We start from the raw sequence: 19,018 nt of genomic DNA, 5'->3' as shown, positions 1-19,018 counted from the left end.
CATATATATTTTAAACAACCACTGAATTGTATAATTCGTTTAAATTACATAACTTAGACTCAAATTTTTGATTTCTTCATTGTTTATAAGCAAAATTGTCATTTTAACATTAAATATATAAAAAAAAACTATATACAATTATAAAATCAATTTAAAAAATTAAAAATTAATAGATCCAAATATATGACAAAAACAAAGTACATAACTCTTTTACAAACTAATCATAAAAGTAATCACAATGTAAATACAACTAAAATGTTTAAACATAAGTAATCTATTATGGCTGATGAGTAGCAGAATACGAAGAAGGTTGAGCACGGAAATGTTGCTCCGTTACCTGTATTAAAATTAAAAAAATAATAATTTTAGCACAAATACAAAAAAATAAAGAATAATTTATTCAAAAATAAGAAAATAAAGAATGGCCAATCAAAAGTAATTAGATCAACAATAACCTTAAGGAACTATGGACAAACCTCAATTGACCCAATAGTTGTGGTTTCAATTGCAGCAAGTGCCATAAATCCTTCCTGCCATAGACCTTCAAGAATAACCTGAACAAATTATAGAGTCAATAGACAGTGGGTGATCATAAATTGAAGAGTGAAACACTTTAATCAGTGTCATGAATCAAAATCAAATCACTTGAGAATTGAAAAAGTAAATAACAGCCAAGGCCAAAATAACAGTGGTTCAGATTTATTTAATTTATTAAGGGGGTGAGAAAAAAAGAAGAGAGAAACAATAAAAAAGTGATGGGGTTTTTGATGTTTATAACAACTAAAGGTGCACCCTTTTTCAGAGAACAAAATAGAAACACCCGTCCAATTCAAATTCTCATGTTTCGCAAGACAATTATAAAAAAGCAATATCATGGGAAAAAATATTACAAAAAAATGGACATGTGATTTATTACTAACATAGATAACAAAAAGAATTCTATTTATATTTCTAACATGTCATTTCACACCAGCAAAATTTTTAATTGCAACGGAACAATACACACAGGTCTACAACGTTAAAGAGTTATATAGAATTAGGTAGCTAAAATTACTTAAAATCACCTTTTCAGTCTGTGAGCTAATTCCAGTGGAAATACCTGGTCGTGTTCTTCCCAAAGTATTGTGTATGCTGCATCATTGAAAAGCTATGCCTTTTAAGAAGTTACAAAATGCAAGATTGTAAAATATGGTGAAATTAACTCATAATGTAAAGTCCGCATTAAGAAAAACCTGGGTTATCAATTCCACCGGGTCCCACCTTTGATGAGTTGGCCACTAACTTTTGCTCACTCCTTCAAACCTGTCAAATAATATAAATTGCATCACTTGTACGTCTTTTTGCACTTTAAAACAGAATATTTTTTATAATTAAAAGCTTACAACTCTTCATGGCAACAAGTATTTTCAGCATGAATTAACACAACGAAAGCACCATATTTTAAGCCCAACAAAACACCCCAAACTTAACTTCTACTCTCCCTCGAGTAGATCAAATATCAATGTCCAATCAGCAATTCACATCATTCTCTCTCTTCTAACAGCTCACAATTTATCACCCAAAACATAGATCCCAACTAGTGAGTAAATGCCAAAGTTAAGTTTCTAGCTACCCAGTGTTCAAGCACTTCATTTAATGCTTCTTCTGAAAATTCCCCTCTCATGATCAAACACCCATTGTTTCAGCTCTCAATCAGCTATATGATGTGAGGCTTGCAAGTGTACTAGTTTTAGTTGCTGGAAGTCTGGAACCTTGGTTAGCAAACTTCCTTGAGAGCATACTCCTATAATTAACTCCTCACCGGATGTCTGTTTCACTCAATCTCTCATCATTAGTTGTGTTCTCATCTACCATGTGGAATGTATGGTGGTGAGTTGTAAATAATAAACCTAACACTCCCTTTAAGGGGCAGGTGAGGGTTCGTCCCATGTCATTCATGCCACCACTCTGCATTCCCATTTTAATGTTAAATAAAAAATAAAAAAGCAATATTTGAGACCTAGGTGTAATATACTAAAAATTTTCCTATAATTGATAATACAACTAACCAACCATCTAGTGCACAAAGAATAGCCCAAATAACTAGTTGATTGAACTTTTAATTATCAATGTGAAATTGATGACAAGATTTAGTCTGAAAATAACTATATGGCCCTAAAGCCTTTAGATCCATATATGCAGTAGTCCTATATGAATATCCTCAGTCCTATTATTGTTCTTCCTCTGTTTATTACTTAATAGTTTTACTATCTTCAGCACCGTGGTGGTGAAATCTAAGATGACACATTGATACCTAAGACATTTAGATAACATGCATCATATAATCAGGAAAGAATACAATCCACGCGAATTATGTGAAGCCAGAAAAGAAATGAGAAATAATATAAAATTGAAAAACCAAACCAGTCTGAATCAGATTCAGACCAATTGACACAATAAGACAAAGTTCAAACTATTTACTATTCAGTAATCTTAAACATAATATAAAAGAAAGCACAAAAATTATACCGATCCCCCTATTAACACTCTATTATCCTAAAACAGAACCAATTTCAGAGGCAGTTAAAAAAAATAACAAAAAAATAAAAAACTAGCAATTTTCACAGACATAAGAAAATCAAGTTTTAATAAGAGAAACCACTTACATCAATGTAATCATTGATGAAACATGATGGCATGACTTTGATAGGCTTAACAAACGTTAGCTGCAGAAGCTGCCTCATCTTTTCTGGCGTTTGCGGAAGCAAAATACTCACAGCTTCATCAACTCTCTTCACCTTAAACATCCCTTCATCCATGTCCTTCTCTTCAAAGCATGTTATTCCCTATGAGGTTATTCTTTAATGTGTCTTTGTGCAGATTTTGGCCTCATCTTGGTGAGAAAAAGTTAGTCCAATGAATCAGCTTCTGTAAGAGGATCAACCGAGAGAATACACATAATGAAATCAACGCCAGATATATTTACCGGTTTTAAGAAAGAATTCTGACTTAAAATGTATATTAGCAAGAATATAAAACAAACCAGTATATTTTGAGGCTTCAAATTTTTATGGAAGAGAGAAATGATGTTGAGAAACTTGATGAAGTTATGTTACCACGATTTAGGTTTCATGTAATTGATGAGGAGCTTGTTTAGGTTCTATCTCAAGAGAAAAATTCAACAGAGGCCTTTGACTATTGAGCTCATCAAGCAGCTTGATATTTATAAATATGATCCTTGGGATCTAACAAGTAATATATATATATATATATATATATATATATATATATATATATATATATATATATATATATTGGTTCATATAAACCCTCCTATAAGCACTTCTTTCAACCTGAACTTAGCACTTTTTTTTGATATACTAAGGTGGCCGGAGGATTATTAATTGATAGGTACATTAATAAACCTAAAATACTAATCCCTCACCAAAAAAAAAAAACCTAAAATACTAATAACCTAAAAAAAAAATCAGTAACACATAAGAATATAACAACTGCATTGTACTAGAATACATAAAGGGTAATTTCAGCCACCGAGCACGTTACAAATTAGTTTCACATTAGGACTTCAAATTGGAAATATATATATATGTATATATATATATATATATATATATATATATATTCAAAAGAAGGAAGACAGAGGATCAATAAAATTGACCAACAAGAACGAAACAATAAAAATTAACCTGCTAAAGCCAAATTGGCAATTCTCTCTGTGTTTTTCATCTTTTCAACTCAACCTAACACGTCAATCTCTAGCAAAAATCTTACGAATATGACCTTCCCCTGTGATCAGAAACAACACCAATTTCATAAATCAAAACCCATCGTTGATCAATTCGAAATGAATTTCCTTCGAGCAAATAAAAAATAAAAAAAATTATGATTTTCTAGGAAATGAAACCTCCTCTCTGCAAAAGAAAATTGCAGGACTGGTTGGGCACAACAACACAAGTGTTCCCTTAAAACAAAAACAAGCATTCACGTTCGTTGCAGATCGGAGAGGCCAAGAAAGAGAGAAACAGATTATGATTTTCTGAAAATGTTTGAAGGGTTAGGGTTTTAAGTTTTTTGCCATGTCCAGATTTTTTATTTTTATTCTTTGTGTTGTATTAAACACAAAGAGTTTATTAAACAATGTCAATACAAGTTTTGGAGCTATATAGTGTGGGTCAGTGGTTGTTGGGATGGCTTGCAAATGAACGGTTAATAAAGAAGATAAAGTAGAGAAGAAGAAGAGATAGAGAGAAAGGAGAATAAATAGAGAAGTTCATGATAAAGAGACAGAAAATACAGAACATAACAATTTACACTAAACCCATTACAATTGAAAGTCTAAGAACTAAGATAATAATATAACTGTTATAGCGGGAAACATCATATAAAAAAAAAAAGGGCTGATCAATTCTCTGTTTTTCCAAAATCTACAAGTTGAGGAACATATTTTCCAAGTAAAAAAAATGCCAACCTCGTCTTCTCGTCCTTGACTTTGATCCATTGTAGTTAATTCTTGATGTGAGGAAAACTGGACATAAACATTTCTCCCCCTAGAATGAAACAAAAAGATAATTACAAAAAGTAGAGTGATTTCTTAAAATCAATGGGAACGAATCATGCTTTCCAAATCTCTATCTATCATGTCCAGGATTAAGTTATCAAATATTGTTCAAGGCAATAATATAAAGATTTAAAAAAGAAATGAACAATCTATTTAAAGTTTTATACTTCATGCTTGGCTGAACATTTGCATAAAATTGTAAAGCATTAACTGCAGAAGGAATATCTTGCATTTGGAGAAGAGCCTATAAAGACAACAGATTGTACAAATAAAAGAAAACAATAAAATCATTCAGCCTTAAATTCTAAGAATCTAAGGAAAACAGAAAGTTCCATTTGAAGGCATGAAGAAAACCTGATTTTTGGCACGCAACATCACAAGCTTTGTTATGACTCCAAAAGGCTGAAATAGCTGAAGCAAATCATTTGAAGGATTCCAGGAACTCAACGATTCCACCGGCGGCGACCATAACAGCAATCGTTGAGGTCTTGTAATCGACCTCAACGAGATCCCTTCCCCTTCTTCTTCCTTCGCCGAAACCCTACCGGACTCCGCTGTCGACTACCTTACAATAGAGGTTCAGTCCTCATAAATCTGAGTTTAGCGAAAAAAAAAAAAGAAAAAAAATGAATGGGAGACTGCGAAAAATAGAAAATGTGTATGTTGCCAAAATAAAAAATCAAATCAAATCAAATTAGACATGCCAATGGGATACTTAGCGTCCTAAGAGGGAAAAAAAAAAAAGTTAAATAGCTGAGGGTGCTATTATTCGCTAAACGGAGTTGGTTTTTTTAAGAGCCACTAAGATACCGCCACTGTATCCCGATTTTCTTGTATTCTAACGTCACATTGCAATGGCGATCAAAACATTCGGCTGATATTATTTCAATTTTTAAAAAATAAATGGCTAATTTTATTTCTTAATTATAAAATGAAATATTAAACTTATGTTAATACGAACTATGAAATTTAGTTAGTAAAATAATATTATTCCTTCTTATTAAGAAATTAATTTAATATCAACGTTTTATGATTGGGATTTAAATTATTTTCATTTTATTTTTATTAAGAGATTAAATTGGCATCAATTTTTTTATATAACTACATTAATGTCTAATGCATAAATAGTAAACTATTGACTACTAAAAACAAGGATTGCGAGAAAATATTATTTCTCTTTTCAGAATTGTATTAACAAAAAACAATCAAATAACAAGTTCTTCATGTTTTAAATAGGCAAAATAAAATAAAAATAAAAATAAACAAAATCAAAAAAAATCATGCGCAGTAAAAAAAAATAACACACAATCAAAAGAAATAATAAAATAAAATAGCAAACAATAACTAAAATGTCCTAAACTATGAAATAAGTCTAAAATGCCTAAAATGACACATGCACGCACACACATATATTTTTAAGCCAATTTTAGCCATTTTTAGGTGTATCAATGTCACTTATTTTAAGAACTAGATTAACGTTAACTCAATTTTTATGGACTAAAATATTTAGGTAAATCAATTGACATTTTATAATATAGTATTTTTTTAGTTAATTTCTAATTTCGGTTAATTGCTTCCAATGGTTAGGCAATAAAATCTTGCTGCATTTGATTACAAAGTATTGCAGACATATACTATTTTTTCAAAAACATTTAACAATATATTTATGGGGAAAATATTTTTTCAGCCACTGAAATAAAGTTATTTTCGGTGAGCTCAAAACGATGTCATTTAGGGGTATAAAATTAAAAAATTATATTGATAAAAACTAATATAACTCTGTAATAAATTATAATTAAAAAATACCTTGATTTCCATTTCATAAGGATTTCATTTTAGACTCACCGGAGATAATTTATCTCAGGAAAAATTCTTTATCCTATATTTATACCGTTGAAAAAAAACGGTGTGCCTATCACAAAATAAAAAAGAATTACGATGAAGTAGTTTAAAATTTTAATTATACGTATTTTTCAAAATAGAAAAATTAAAAAGCTTTTTAATGAAATTTGCAAAAGTGCAAAGAACTAATATATCAACAGCTTAAATGTAAGAAAAAAAAAATCTCACATTCATAAGGAATAAATTATAAAAGAATCATAACAATAAAAATCTCAAAACAATATTAATTATACTTACCATCAAATATTATCCACATTAATGTGCTTTTATTTTAAAAATATAAAAAAACCTATCGATGATATATTCACATATAATATGAGTTAAATCAATTTATACGAATGTAGTAATAAAAAATCTTATATCCAATCATGATAGTTCGTCTACTGCAATTGACAACTGTAATTCTATCATCCAAATAGACAACCTTCCAGAATATACAGGTAATAATAATGGGTTTTATAATTCTTACGTTGAAGAGAATTGAAATCTCATGTTGTAGAGATAAAAAAGTATGTGGGATTCATGTGTTAAAAAGAATTATATGTAGAACCCATGTCAGCACGAAAATCGAAGGGTGTGTAGGAAAATTACAATTCTCATGTTAAATGAGAATTATACAACCCAACAATAATTCAGTTGATTCGCTTATCAAAATATCTGAGCTCTAAATAGAGTATAATGATTAAAAAAATAAACCCCAAGATACTTTCCTTTACAGAACAGATTCTTTGGCAAAAATAATTTCCTTATTTTAATTTTTTTTTTCTCCAAAAAATGGCAATTAACAATTGAAATTCGACAAAAAAAAAAGGAATACAATTAAAAAAAATAGAAGACCACAATCATTGCCACTTTGCCAGGTCATTCAGATCCACTAGCTCTACTATATTATAAATACATAACCATCTCATTCTTTGCAAAAACCAAATCCTCGAAATTCAAAGAAATTCTCCCGCCCTCTAAGGCGGCGGCGCCACTAAACCATGTCGAGACGCCCTAATGCACTGCTGCGGCCTTCGTCGCGGCTGCTATACAAGCAGCAGTCATGGTCGCCGGACATACTCCGGGAAGAGGCGTGGCAGAGGCGAAAGGAGAATTACTTCAGGAACAGCAGCAGCTGCCACCGGCTGGGCAAGAGCCTCTCGGAGGAGGACGTAGATGAACTGAAGGCTTGCATCGAACTCGGATTCGGGTTCGATTCACCCGAAACTGACCCGAAATTATCGAATACGATTCCGGCTTTGGAGTTGTTCCATGCCGTTAATAAACAGTACAACGATCACAGCTTATCTAGATCCTCTTCTTCATCATCCATGGTCTCCGATAACAACATTGCAAGCCCTACCTCAATATTCGATCCAGGTAATTCTAATTATTAAAAAACCCTTTACAATTTGATTTATTCATAAAACAGTTTTATTTTGGTTATTAATTCCGTTATGTTTATTTGTGTCTTACTACTTTTTACGTTATAAATTTATTTAAATTTTGAATAAATCTTCTTGTTATGAAGATGATGATGCGGCTGCGAAGAAGGCTCGGTTGAAACAGTGGGCGAAGGTGGTTGCTTGTGCGGTGCGGCAGTCTCTTCCACCTCCCTCCGACCAACTTCATTAATAGTTGAATACGTTGTGCATGCACTTGAAGCACGTATAAAAATAAAACCAGTGTTGGAATTAATTTTGTGCATGCTCGAATTTTTCATAGACAATCTTCGGTGTCTCTGTCTAGTTTTTTTTTTTTTCTTTTAAAAAAAATTTATATTTCATATTTTTTTATTTGCTAATAATTTAATTTTAATTTTGACATACATATGCAAACTCGGAACAGTGACCAAAATGTCACTGCTCACTGACTTTTTTCCCTAAATGTCACGCAAATATTATTATTTTCCAATATGCCACGCGTGCAAATTCGCTACAGTGCCCAACGAACTTGATTTGCTGATGTGGCATGTTTCTAGTGGACAACAAGTTTGATACTCCTAATAGCGAACTACGTTGCAATAAATGCCAACACATTGGAGAAGTTCGCTGCCACATGCAGCGAACTAGGTGTGCCACGTGTCTGACATGCACCAAGTTCACAGAAGGTCCAAGCGAACTATGTGTCACGTGGCACAATCTCGTTGCCTGATCAGAATTAATGTACCAATCACAATTAAAAAAAAAAAAAAAATGGCTATTTAATTAATGTATCAATCACAATTAATGTACCAATCACCAATCACAATTGATGTACCAATGAGAATAACTTTTGATTGTACCAATCACAATTAATATACCAATCGCTTCGGAGGGCCATAACTTTTGATTCGGATATCCAAATTAGATATTTTTTATTTTATTTCATATAAACTTTCGAGACCTACTCAATGACACCAAATTTGACATATTTTATTTCTCACAAGCATCGTTCGAATTTGTAACAATGGTATCACAAACAGTTAATGTTCCAATCAAAATTAATTACGATTGGTACATTAATTGTGATTCGTGATTGGTACATTAATTGTGATCAAAATTAATCGTGATTGGTGATTGATACATTAATTGTGATTGGTGAGTGATACATTAATTGTGATTGGTGATTGGTACATTAATTGTTATTAGTACATTAATTAAATAGTTATTTTTCTTCGTTTTCTTTTTTTGATTGTGATTGGTACATTAATTCTGATCGGGCAACGAGATTGTGTCACGTAGAACTTCGTTCAGTCAATTTTTTCTGCGACAATGTGCCACGTGTCATGAAATCATTGGCTGAACTTGGACTTGTGACAGTCAGTTTTTCCTGTGAAAAGTGTGCCACGTGTCAAGAAATTATTGGCGACCAAGTTCGCTATCAGCGGTAGCGAACTTCAAGGCGTGACAGTCTGGTAAATTTTACTGTTCGTGTGGCATTTGGATAAAAAAGTCAGTGAACAGTGACACATTGGTCACTATTCCTGCAAACTTGGCAAACGTCAAAGTGTTATTTTGTGTTCTCTTGCTATTTGAGACGGAGAGTTTGGATTGGTATATAATGCTTTTCATTATATATATTGGTAATAATCATGGAAGGGAACGTTGTGTCGTGCAGTGAGTTCCATTGTTTGTGTCGACGGCGGAGAGAGATGTGATCTGTTCACTTTTAAAGTGTTAAAAGGGACGTAAGCAAGAGGATCCAAGTGCAGAATACCTAAGGTCTGCCTTACAGATGATGCATATATGAGTGGTTATGTTGATATTCTGGATCTAGAATAAGTGGCGGAGACGGGCTCTAATTTTTAGTCCGGGCTAAAAAAATTTACATATTAAATTATCAAAATATTTATCATAATTACATAAATTTATTAGGAAAAAATTTACTATGAATTTTAGCATACAAATCTAAATTATTTACTAAATAATCTCACATAACATTAAAAATTCAAATGAACAATCGTCAATGATTATATATCAAAGCAAACATATAAAAATGTACTAACCTTTCCGATAAGAATTTCAAACATAAGAATTGCATTTTCCCCCCACATCATAATAAGTAATGAACCAAGCATTGCCTAAGGATATGAAAACACACAAATATAATAATTATCGGTATAATAATATTTAATAAGTAATTTAAAATATAATAAAAAATTGCATACATAAAATTGTAAGTGACGCTCTTTTAAATTAACGAAATCTTCAATGATCAAATCTGTAGTAAAAGTTTCAGCAATATCTCTTTCAACATACACAACCAAATTATTTGCAAGAAAGTCATCCTCCATTTTGTTTTGAAACCTTGTTTTCACAATTTTCGTTGCTGAGAATTGAAACTGGAAGCGTTAAGATAAGACGAATTAGCCTATCAACCAAATAATAAGAATTTGACTTTCCTTTCTTAGCTAACCCTTGACACTTTGAAGATAAATTTTGAAGTTCTGGATGTTTTAGGATGTCCTTGTGGAAATGCTTCAATTGACAATTCAAATTAATTCTCTTTTGCTGAAGAAAATCAAGAGGATAGGCTACAAATATCATCAACATTAAATGCTTTGTAACCATTCTTCGGATCTAATGAAGAGCTAAGTGATAAAAGTTCCATTGTTTGCTCAGTAAATCTTCTATTTAACTCTTGTAATTGAAAGCCAATGGTTGAATTAAAGATATCAAAATGATAGTGATGCTCAATAGTTAATTGATCATGTTGTCCACGGCCACGACCTTCAATATATTGAGCATTAAGATCTGAAACATCTATTTCATGAAGCTTAGAGAAATTAGCAACACTTTCAAGTATTCTTTTCAAACCATCATCTCGCAGTTCTTGAATAAGTTCATTTGTACTTGAAATTATAAAGATGATATATGGTCGGTGCCATATAATTATGAAATAATAAATGGTCAGCAGAGGTTTTTGCTCCCACTTTGAGAAAAGTGGTGCCTTTATCAGCGCTAAATTAACCAATATAAGTGATGATAAATTAAAGATCTAAATGAAATGCATCTACGCAGGCTTCAAATATCATATACTATGTTCTTCCTTCCTCCTTCGCTTTATGCCCAAAACAAAGTAGCTTCAAGTATCTATAGATACAGGTTTGAAATTTTTGTTGGGGGAAAAAATTGAAATAACAAAAATTCCTAAAAACTTGTTGGGTTAAAGGTAGGAGCATTAACTTAGCTCAATTGGCAGAGAAAAAAAGCTGAAAATAGGAAGAAAAAAAAAGCCATGATACCTGGTGAGAGAGAGAGCTTGACCTTAGAAGTTAGAATAGGGCAAGAGAGATGCATCAGCGGGAAGAAGAAATATAAATTAAGAGAGTCAAAGAGTGATAATCTCATTATAGATTTTTTAATCTTATTAAATATTTTTAATTTTTTTTGGATGCAAGCTGAAATTGAACACATAACTTGATACAACCTACTCAAATCATTCATCAAATATATTTTAATATTATCCCGGGCCAACAATTTTAATCCGGATCAAATTATAATTAATTATATAATTATATATAATAACTAAAATTTGTTAGAATTTAGTCCGAATCCGCCCCACAACCTATATGTGGCTCCGCCACTGTTAGAATGGTGCAGTGTCCCCGAATAGTTTGTGCAGATGAATGTTATGCTCACATTTAGGGGTGAAAATTCATGTCAATGGGTTGTCTTTTTTTGGCTTTTTGACCTATGTAGGTTTAAAATGAAATGTTTGACCTGAATAAACCTATGACAATACAATTGCCCATGCTAATGCATGGCAACGCGGCATTGCAGGCAACGTATCAAGAAACGTTACTATCGCATAAGAGTTGCAAAATGTCACTGTTCCTGCCATGTTTCATTTCAGAACAACACGTTCCTGAAGCATACGCTTTCATGTTCCATAAAAACCTCAGCCTTTTAAAAATATTCAGTTTATTTAAATTTAAGTTACATCTCCTATTAATGAGTCCCTCCACGATAAAGCACATGTCCTCTCTAAAAGCAATTTCAAACCATTTAAAAGAGTCAGGATGCAGGGTCCAATAACAGCACAAAAAAATATAATTTTATAAAAATTTAATTTGAAATGCATATTGAAACAGTTTTTGCGTTTTTAAATGCATATAAAACCATAATTTTAAATGCATATAAAACTTTAATTTTAAATGCATATAAAACTTTAATTTCAAATGCATATAAAAACTAACAATTTTTGTGTTTTTTGGTATCCAGTTTTGTACAATTTTATTAGTCATATTATTAAGTTTTGGATGATCTTATATTATGCAATTAAAAAAAAATCCTTTGTTTGGCCTTAAACATTAAGAATGCAGTACATAGTCTACCAAAAAAAAAAAAGAATGCAGTACATATATTGCATCTATATTTATATAACTTTGAAATCTTTTTGCAATATAATAATTTAGAACAAAACTAATATTTTTACCAGGCAGCACGCATGCAGCATTTGTCGGTTATAGTAATTAAATTACAAACCTTGCAATTTTTTGTAATTTTTTATGGGTTTAAGAGTATTTTTAATGGGTTAACATATTGCATATTGATCATGGTCTTATCAGTCACACTAGATGATATTTGACTGTGAAGACTGCCCGAGCTGGTCATATGGTGAGTTGTTATGTTCGTAATTTATTGCGCTTTTACAAAAATATATTTTATATCATTTTGTCTCGATTGGCTAGGTTGCTGCAGCTGAGATGGATTGGTGGATGGCGGACGATGATGCTGCTGCTACAAAAACTGAGATTCAAGCAGTTATTGGTAGATTAATAATATGTTGCTTGAGTATAGTCGGTTGAATGAGTTCACAACGAGCTAGCCCACCCCGCTTTTGAAATTGAGTCAGAGTTCACAAGGACAAATCAATTATAATTTATGCCATTTGGATGATATTATATACATGTAACATACCTTCCACATGTTGGTGGGCGACCATAATCTTTATGTTTAAAATTATTGGTTTTAATTACTTATTTGGGAATTATTAAATACTATTAATAAACATCATATAAAGTAACGTAGACATGTTTTAATAAAAACATATTAATTACAAAACCTTCATACGTAAACGTTTTTTTACATCTAACTTATAAGCGAGATGAATATAACGTGAAATGCATATTAATGATTACAAACCCATTTAATTGTATTATAAAAACGTCTCTGATCATACCGTCTTTAAAAATGTCCTAACCAGTACCGTTTTTCATGCAGTCACATCCAGATAATCGGTTGGTTCAGTGCCGTGTTTAACGAAACCAAAAACGGTATACTACTAGAAAAATCTTGTATAGCGAGGGAATAGCTATGCAAATTCCGTCGCTAATTTCATCCTCGCTACTACTTTCCCTCGCAAATTCCCTCGCAAAATCGTTAGCGAGGGAATTTGCGAGGGAAAGTAGTAGCGATGATGAAATTAGCGACGGAATTTTCATAGCAATTCCCTCGCTATACAGGATTTTTCTAGTAGTCGTAGGTGACCTGACGTTTTACACAAACGTCTGCTTCAGAAGCGTGTTGCATACATCTGATCCCTAAAAACGGTGCAATGCCTGACGTGCTGTTCTTAAATGAAACATGGCAGGAACAGTGGCGTTTTGCAACTCGTTTGTGAAAGTAACGTTTCTTGATACGTTGCCTGCCATGCCACGTTGCCATGCTAGCATGGGCAATTGTATTGTCATAGCCATAGGTTTATTCAGGTTAAACGTTTTCAATTTAAACCTACATAGGTCAAAAAGCCTCTTTTTTTTGGATAGAAAGTCAATGAGTTGTCTTATCGAGACAAACACGAATACACTAACATAACATGAATAACGAACGGTTCATGCTAAAACCTTTCATAAGAACTTATTTGTGTTGTTGAAACTGACATGAGCCTCTTGTTATATAAATTGACACAACATAATAATAATATGGCATGATACGAATAACCCTTTTGTATATAAAAAAAAAACGTAATAAACGAGGGAATGTCTTATTTGCGAATTGACACATTTTTGCTAACATGAATGTGAATGTTTACTTGAACACGAAAATCTCGTATCATGTTAGCAGGTTGTGTATTGAATTGTCACATCTAGTGCCAATCGTGGGGAGAATCATGTTGAAGGTATTGTAATGTAATTGTTCATGAGGAGGTAAAATATTTTGTGACGTGATGCTTTGTCTTGCAGTAGAAGTGAATAATGATCCACGTCTAAGGTTCAAATCACATAAATTATTTTGAATTACAGATATCTTGAATAAGTTTTAACAAGTGAGTGTGTTGAATAAGGTTCAAATCAACTCAGGTTAAACAAGTGAAAATTGGGAGGTAATCAAACTGCTCCTTCTTGATTGTAGTCACTCTTACTTTTGCGTTCTTGCTTTGAATTAAATTGCTATTGTTTTTTATTTTAATCCTTCTTCTGTTCTTATTCAAACATCTCATCCGATAATTTGAATTCATCCAATTTTTAAAAGAAATAATAATCTAGTGATTCAAATATTAATTCTCGTGAGAACAATACTCAACTTACTACTATATTACTTATACAATTTATATACTTGCTGAGTTAATAACATCTTCGAATGCCAAATGTTACAATTTTATAACGAAGCATTCTTATTGAATATTGCTTGCTTAAAGGATCAGCCATTTATCAGTGTTGGGCTTTGTTAATAGCTCGAGTAAGTATTTTCAATACTAAAAATAATCAATTTTATTTAATTTACAACACCAAAAAAGTGGTTTAATCAAGTGGCTATTTGATTATTAAAAAAAAGTTTGACTATTTGATTAATTTTTGGCTGATAATAACCTTAATTATTTATGTTTTAATTCAAATGTTTTTTTATTGATAAGTATTAATAGTCACTTTTATAATTTTTCATTATACAAATATTTAATTATATTATTAATTAATTTAAATTTACTAACATAAGTTTTTTATATTAATTTGCATATAACCTATTATTTAACATCATTCATTATATATATACGCGCACGCATGCTATATTTATATATAATATAAAGTCATTAACAATAATTACAACTTTCGCTTATTTTCTAATTAATAACACAGCTTCTTAGTCCTCACTTATATGATCCCCAGAGCATCATCAGATAATTGTAAGTGTTAAGATTAATTTCTTAACCTTCTGTTCTTTAGTTTAAGCTTAAACTTGACTAAAGTCTGTCCAAAATTAGATTAATATTTTTACTAAGACTTTATTTAAAACGAGATTAAAAGTTAATAGAACCTAAAACAAAAAAACAAAAAAAAGTGGAAATTGACCATGTGAATCACGAGTTCAAGACGAGCAAGCGATGGCGTAGCCATGTCTTGTGATGTGCGAGTCCGAGAAAATAGGGCATGAGTTACACGCGCCAATAACTGCGGATTATCTCCACTCTCTCTCTCTCTCTCTCCGTCTTCAGCGACCCTTCAAAAATATCTGGCTCAAGTTACCCCAAGATATTATCTCCCTGATGACGTGGCAACCCAACAGCGGCATTGACACGTGTAAAAGCAACGCCATGTGGAGCATTTTTTGTCCCGAACCCCAACCTCCCTTGAACCGAACCCAGAGGGTTTCTTCTTCTTCTTCTTCTCTAAGATTCCGATTAATCTCACGCTCCATGGAAGAAGATCTCCGGCGTGGCATACAGTCGCCGTCGCTCTCTTCCGATCCAGAGTCATTGCCCGAGTTGACTCCTACTAGCTCCGACTCCTCTGCCATCACCCTCGACAACACGTCCAAAGATTTATCGCATCATTACGCGGCCGTTTCGTTTCCGGTAACTTAACTGATTATACCGTTTTCTTTTTCAAATTCCTTTTACGCAGCTGATAATGGATTTTCCAATTTCGCTTTTATTTCTCTTTTTGGCTTCGATTTTGTGGTGAGAAATTGCGAGTTCAGAGGTTGATCCCGGAGTGTTTGTGCTTGTCTGGATGTGACCGTGTCTATAAATAACCGTTTGGATTCTAGGTCTTTTGAGCTCATTTGCTTTTTTGCTTTTATGGCATTTAATGGCGCAATTGTACTTTGCATGGGGTTCAAACTTCCATGGCGTGGCTATTTTTTTTTTTTTTAAATCATGTAACAAGCAAGTTTCCGACTCCTGTTTGCTAAATTCAGCAATAAATGATGAGTTCAGCATATTTTATATCTAAAACCAGGAAAAAGAGAGAGAGATTTCAAGTAACTGAAATCAATAATAATGTTATAGATTTTTAACTGGTTTGACCATGGATGCTGATGCTTTGTAATCAACTTTGTTTGTCAGTCTCTTATGTTTGAATTCCTAAATATGCCTTTGATTTATACATCTTAGCAAGCTATCTGTTTGGTGCAGATTGTGTATGATAATTCAAGTATCTAATTAAGACAATACACTTACATTACCCAAAGAAAAGACAATTTACTTAGAAGTTGCTGCGAAATATCTTTTGGTAAATTATTTCTGTAGCAGCACCAATAGATGTGCTTTAGGTACAATTGTATCTACTGCTTAAATGAAAATGTTCTTTCTGACATGCTTTTCTCCTTGGAACTTCAACTTGGGTGCATGTTAAAAAGCTTGTTTTGTGTTGGCGGAAGTTGATATGATGCTTGTTCATGTTCACAATCAGAAATGTTATATGTTCTTATGTGCTTCAATTTTTGTGGTTGAACTCATAGAAGGAGTGTTAAAAGTAACATAATAAGGAAATTTTGTTTTTGGAAAGGATGCTGAAAAATATATATTGATTCTTGAAGAAGCTTTAATTAGTTCAATGGGAAACCTAAACATCACGAGAGATTTCTGTTAGAGGAAGAATCATCGAAATACTTTTGATTGGCTCATAGTTTGGAATCATCTAATCTTGGTTTTTGGCATTATAATTAAATTTATTGATTTTATAGATTGACTAAATTAGTTCCTGTAATAACTTAAAATCTCCTATTGCTTGACATGACCTATTTTTCGAAAGACCATTTATATATTTTAGTTGCTTTCTAATAAATATAAGAGTTTGAAATTGACTATATTACATTGCTTTCCATGTTGGTACTTTGACTGTGATTTCTTGTGAAGATGAAAACTTTTCTCTTTATTTAGTTGGCAAGGATATACTAAGCTCAAAATGTTCTTCCAGGACCAGTCGACAAGATGGACAGATCAGCAGCACAATCTATATCTTAGTTCTTTAGAGGCCTCATTTGTGAATGAATTGCATCGTTCTATGCGTTTACGTGGTTGGAGCTTACAAAATAACACGGATGAAGCATATAAATGTAGAACTCTGAAAAATTCTCTTAATATGCCTAAGCAGGTCAGAGATAAACTTCAAATAGCATCTCCATTGTGTGTATATGTGTTAATTTTTGTACTTTTCCGGTTTTCCCTGCACAGTCAAGTCTTATTATCTTTTGCTGCTTTCAGTCTCTGGCTATACAAGATGGCTGCCGTAAGAAGATCAGCCTTGAAAGAATTGCACCTATCTTAGAGAGCACGGCTGATTCTCATGTTCTTGCAGGAATTACATCTGTAGAAAGAGGCTGTAGTTTGAGAGAGTCTAATACCTATGACCAGGACTTGCTTTGTGATGAGGAGATTCAGGCAAGAGGGAGTGGAACATTCTCCAACAGTTCATCAAGAAGTTTGGAGAAGCAACGTATTTGCTGCTCATTTCAGCTAGAATCGGTTTTCAGTACTACAGGTAGCTTGAACTGCATTTTCGTTATCATGTCGTTATTCTTTTGGCTAGATAACGAGACTTTCTCTCACCTGTCTTTTCTTGCACCTTGTTGTATATGCATTTATCATACGATGCAGATTACATACATATAGTCTCACTAGTACTTACAATCTTACAAGATCAAATTCTTTGTGTTCAGTGATTTAGTTTAAGTTCTCAGAACATGGGTATACTTAGTTTTTAGGAGGTCTAAATGATCTTTGGCGATGCTTGTCTCATTTGCACTGATGGTTGTGGACCTTTGCTTAAAGATTACCAGTTATATTATGAATTTAATATTTTTCAAATAATTTTTGTTTTTGCTAACCTTTTAACCATTCAGTTGCTATTATACCATGTGACAGTGCTACACAGATTTTGTGAGTTGAACAAAAGTGTCTTCTTGTTGTTTTTGTTGTTGATGTTGGGTATTTTCTATTTACAACTCTGACAACAGTGAATGTCCAAGCAACTATTATTTTAGCATTACATATCCTTGTATGGTTAAAGAAAGAAATATGTTTTCCAGATAGAAATAACTATGAATTAAAAGTAAACCTACCTTCCTTATCTTTCTTGTGTTGATACTTGATAGGTATAACTTTGTGATCTATTTGTGCATCCTAGTCTTGTTCTTGTCACTGAAATCAGTTCTGCAGGCTCTTTATTTTTTAAATGTAATTGCATCCACTAGTTTGTATTTAAGCTTTTTTTTATTTAATTTATAATTTGTATATTTATTCTTAGATGATGGTGTAATGCTATTTTAGAGTGTTGAAACAGATTAAGGTGAAGCCTAGTGCACAAACTCTCCCCGACTTTGTGAGAGTATGGGTGAGAGTGGATTATACATAACTTTATCCTTACATTTTTGCAAAGAGGTTAATTTCTGAACTCGAACCCGTTACCTTCTGATCACTAAGGAACAATCTTACTACTACTCCAAGGCTCGCCCAAACAGATTATGAGAGTTAAATTTTAACATGATAAATTTTGGAATAATAACAATTTTTAAGTGCTGATTGAAGCCGGTATGTGTAAAATATACTATTTGAGACATCAAATGAGTGGGGGACTCATATTCTCATTTATGGGTCTAGATTCTGATGCTCGGCCTTCATACATATACGTTTGAGTTTCTTTTTATCCTTTGAGAATTGGGTGTTTAATGTGGATGAAACTTATTGACTCTTTTGCAAAGCTTTTGTTCCTTATATATGCAATGGTTTTACAGAAGTAATATGATAACTGAGCCCTTCCCCTTTTTCTCCTGTTCTAATTAAATCCTTGCCAACCATGTCACGAAATGTTTTGTAAACAACTTGTTTCACATAATTTTCTTTTAGTGCCTGTATTCAATCAAGTATCAACAT

General features: G+C 32.3%; 2 protein-coding genes and 1 long non-coding RNA gene across 4 annotated transcripts; 2 read left to right on the top strand and 1 right to left on the bottom strand.

The window, feature by feature from the left end:
• Positions 1–211: 211 nt before the first annotated feature.
• On the bottom strand, positions 212–5,241 carry LOC133296051 (uncharacterized). Of its 2 annotated transcripts, XR_009749435.1 has the most exons (8): positions 4,913–5,241; positions 4,469–4,547; positions 3,687–3,786; positions 2,646–2,907; positions 1,233–1,302; positions 1,065–1,131; positions 477–554; positions 212–337 (listed from the first exon to the last, which is right to left on the bottom strand). It is a non-coding gene; the product is annotated as an uncharacterized LOC133296051 (long non-coding RNA). The 2 variants fall into 2 exon arrangements; XR_009749436.1 differs by lacking the exon at positions 3,687–3,786.
• A 2,202-nt stretch (positions 5,242–7,443) lies between these two features.
• On the top strand, positions 7,444–8,077 carry LOC133296045 (uncharacterized). Its single transcript, XM_061494999.1, has 2 exons — positions 7,444–7,822; positions 7,974–8,077. Exons 1-2 carry the CDS (start codon positions 7,444–7,446, stop codon positions 8,075–8,077), a joined length of 483 nt encoding a protein of 160 aa, XP_061350983.1.
• A 7,482-nt stretch (positions 8,078–15,559) lies between these two features.
• On the top strand, positions 15,560–17,808 carry LOC133296044 (cold-regulated protein 27-like). Its single transcript, XM_061494998.1, has 4 exons — positions 15,560–15,718; positions 17,064–17,240; positions 17,351–17,627; positions 17,744–17,808. The coding sequence occupies exons 1-4, from the start codon at positions 15,560–15,562 to the stop codon at positions 17,806–17,808; spliced, it is 678 nt and encodes a 225-aa protein (XP_061350982.1).
• The last annotated feature ends 1,210 nt before the right edge of the window (positions 17,809–19,018 follow it).

Source organism: Gastrolobium bilobum, unplaced genomic scaffold (assembly GCF_033153095.1).
Source record: "Gastrolobium bilobum isolate Gb01-03AN ecotype WA unplaced genomic scaffold, APGP_CSIRO_Gbil_v1 utg12832, whole genome shotgun sequence".
Lineage (NCBI taxonomy): Eukaryota > Viridiplantae > Streptophyta > Magnoliopsida > Fabales > Fabaceae > Gastrolobium > Gastrolobium bilobum.
This window is presented reverse-complemented; position numbering and strand designations above follow the sequence as displayed.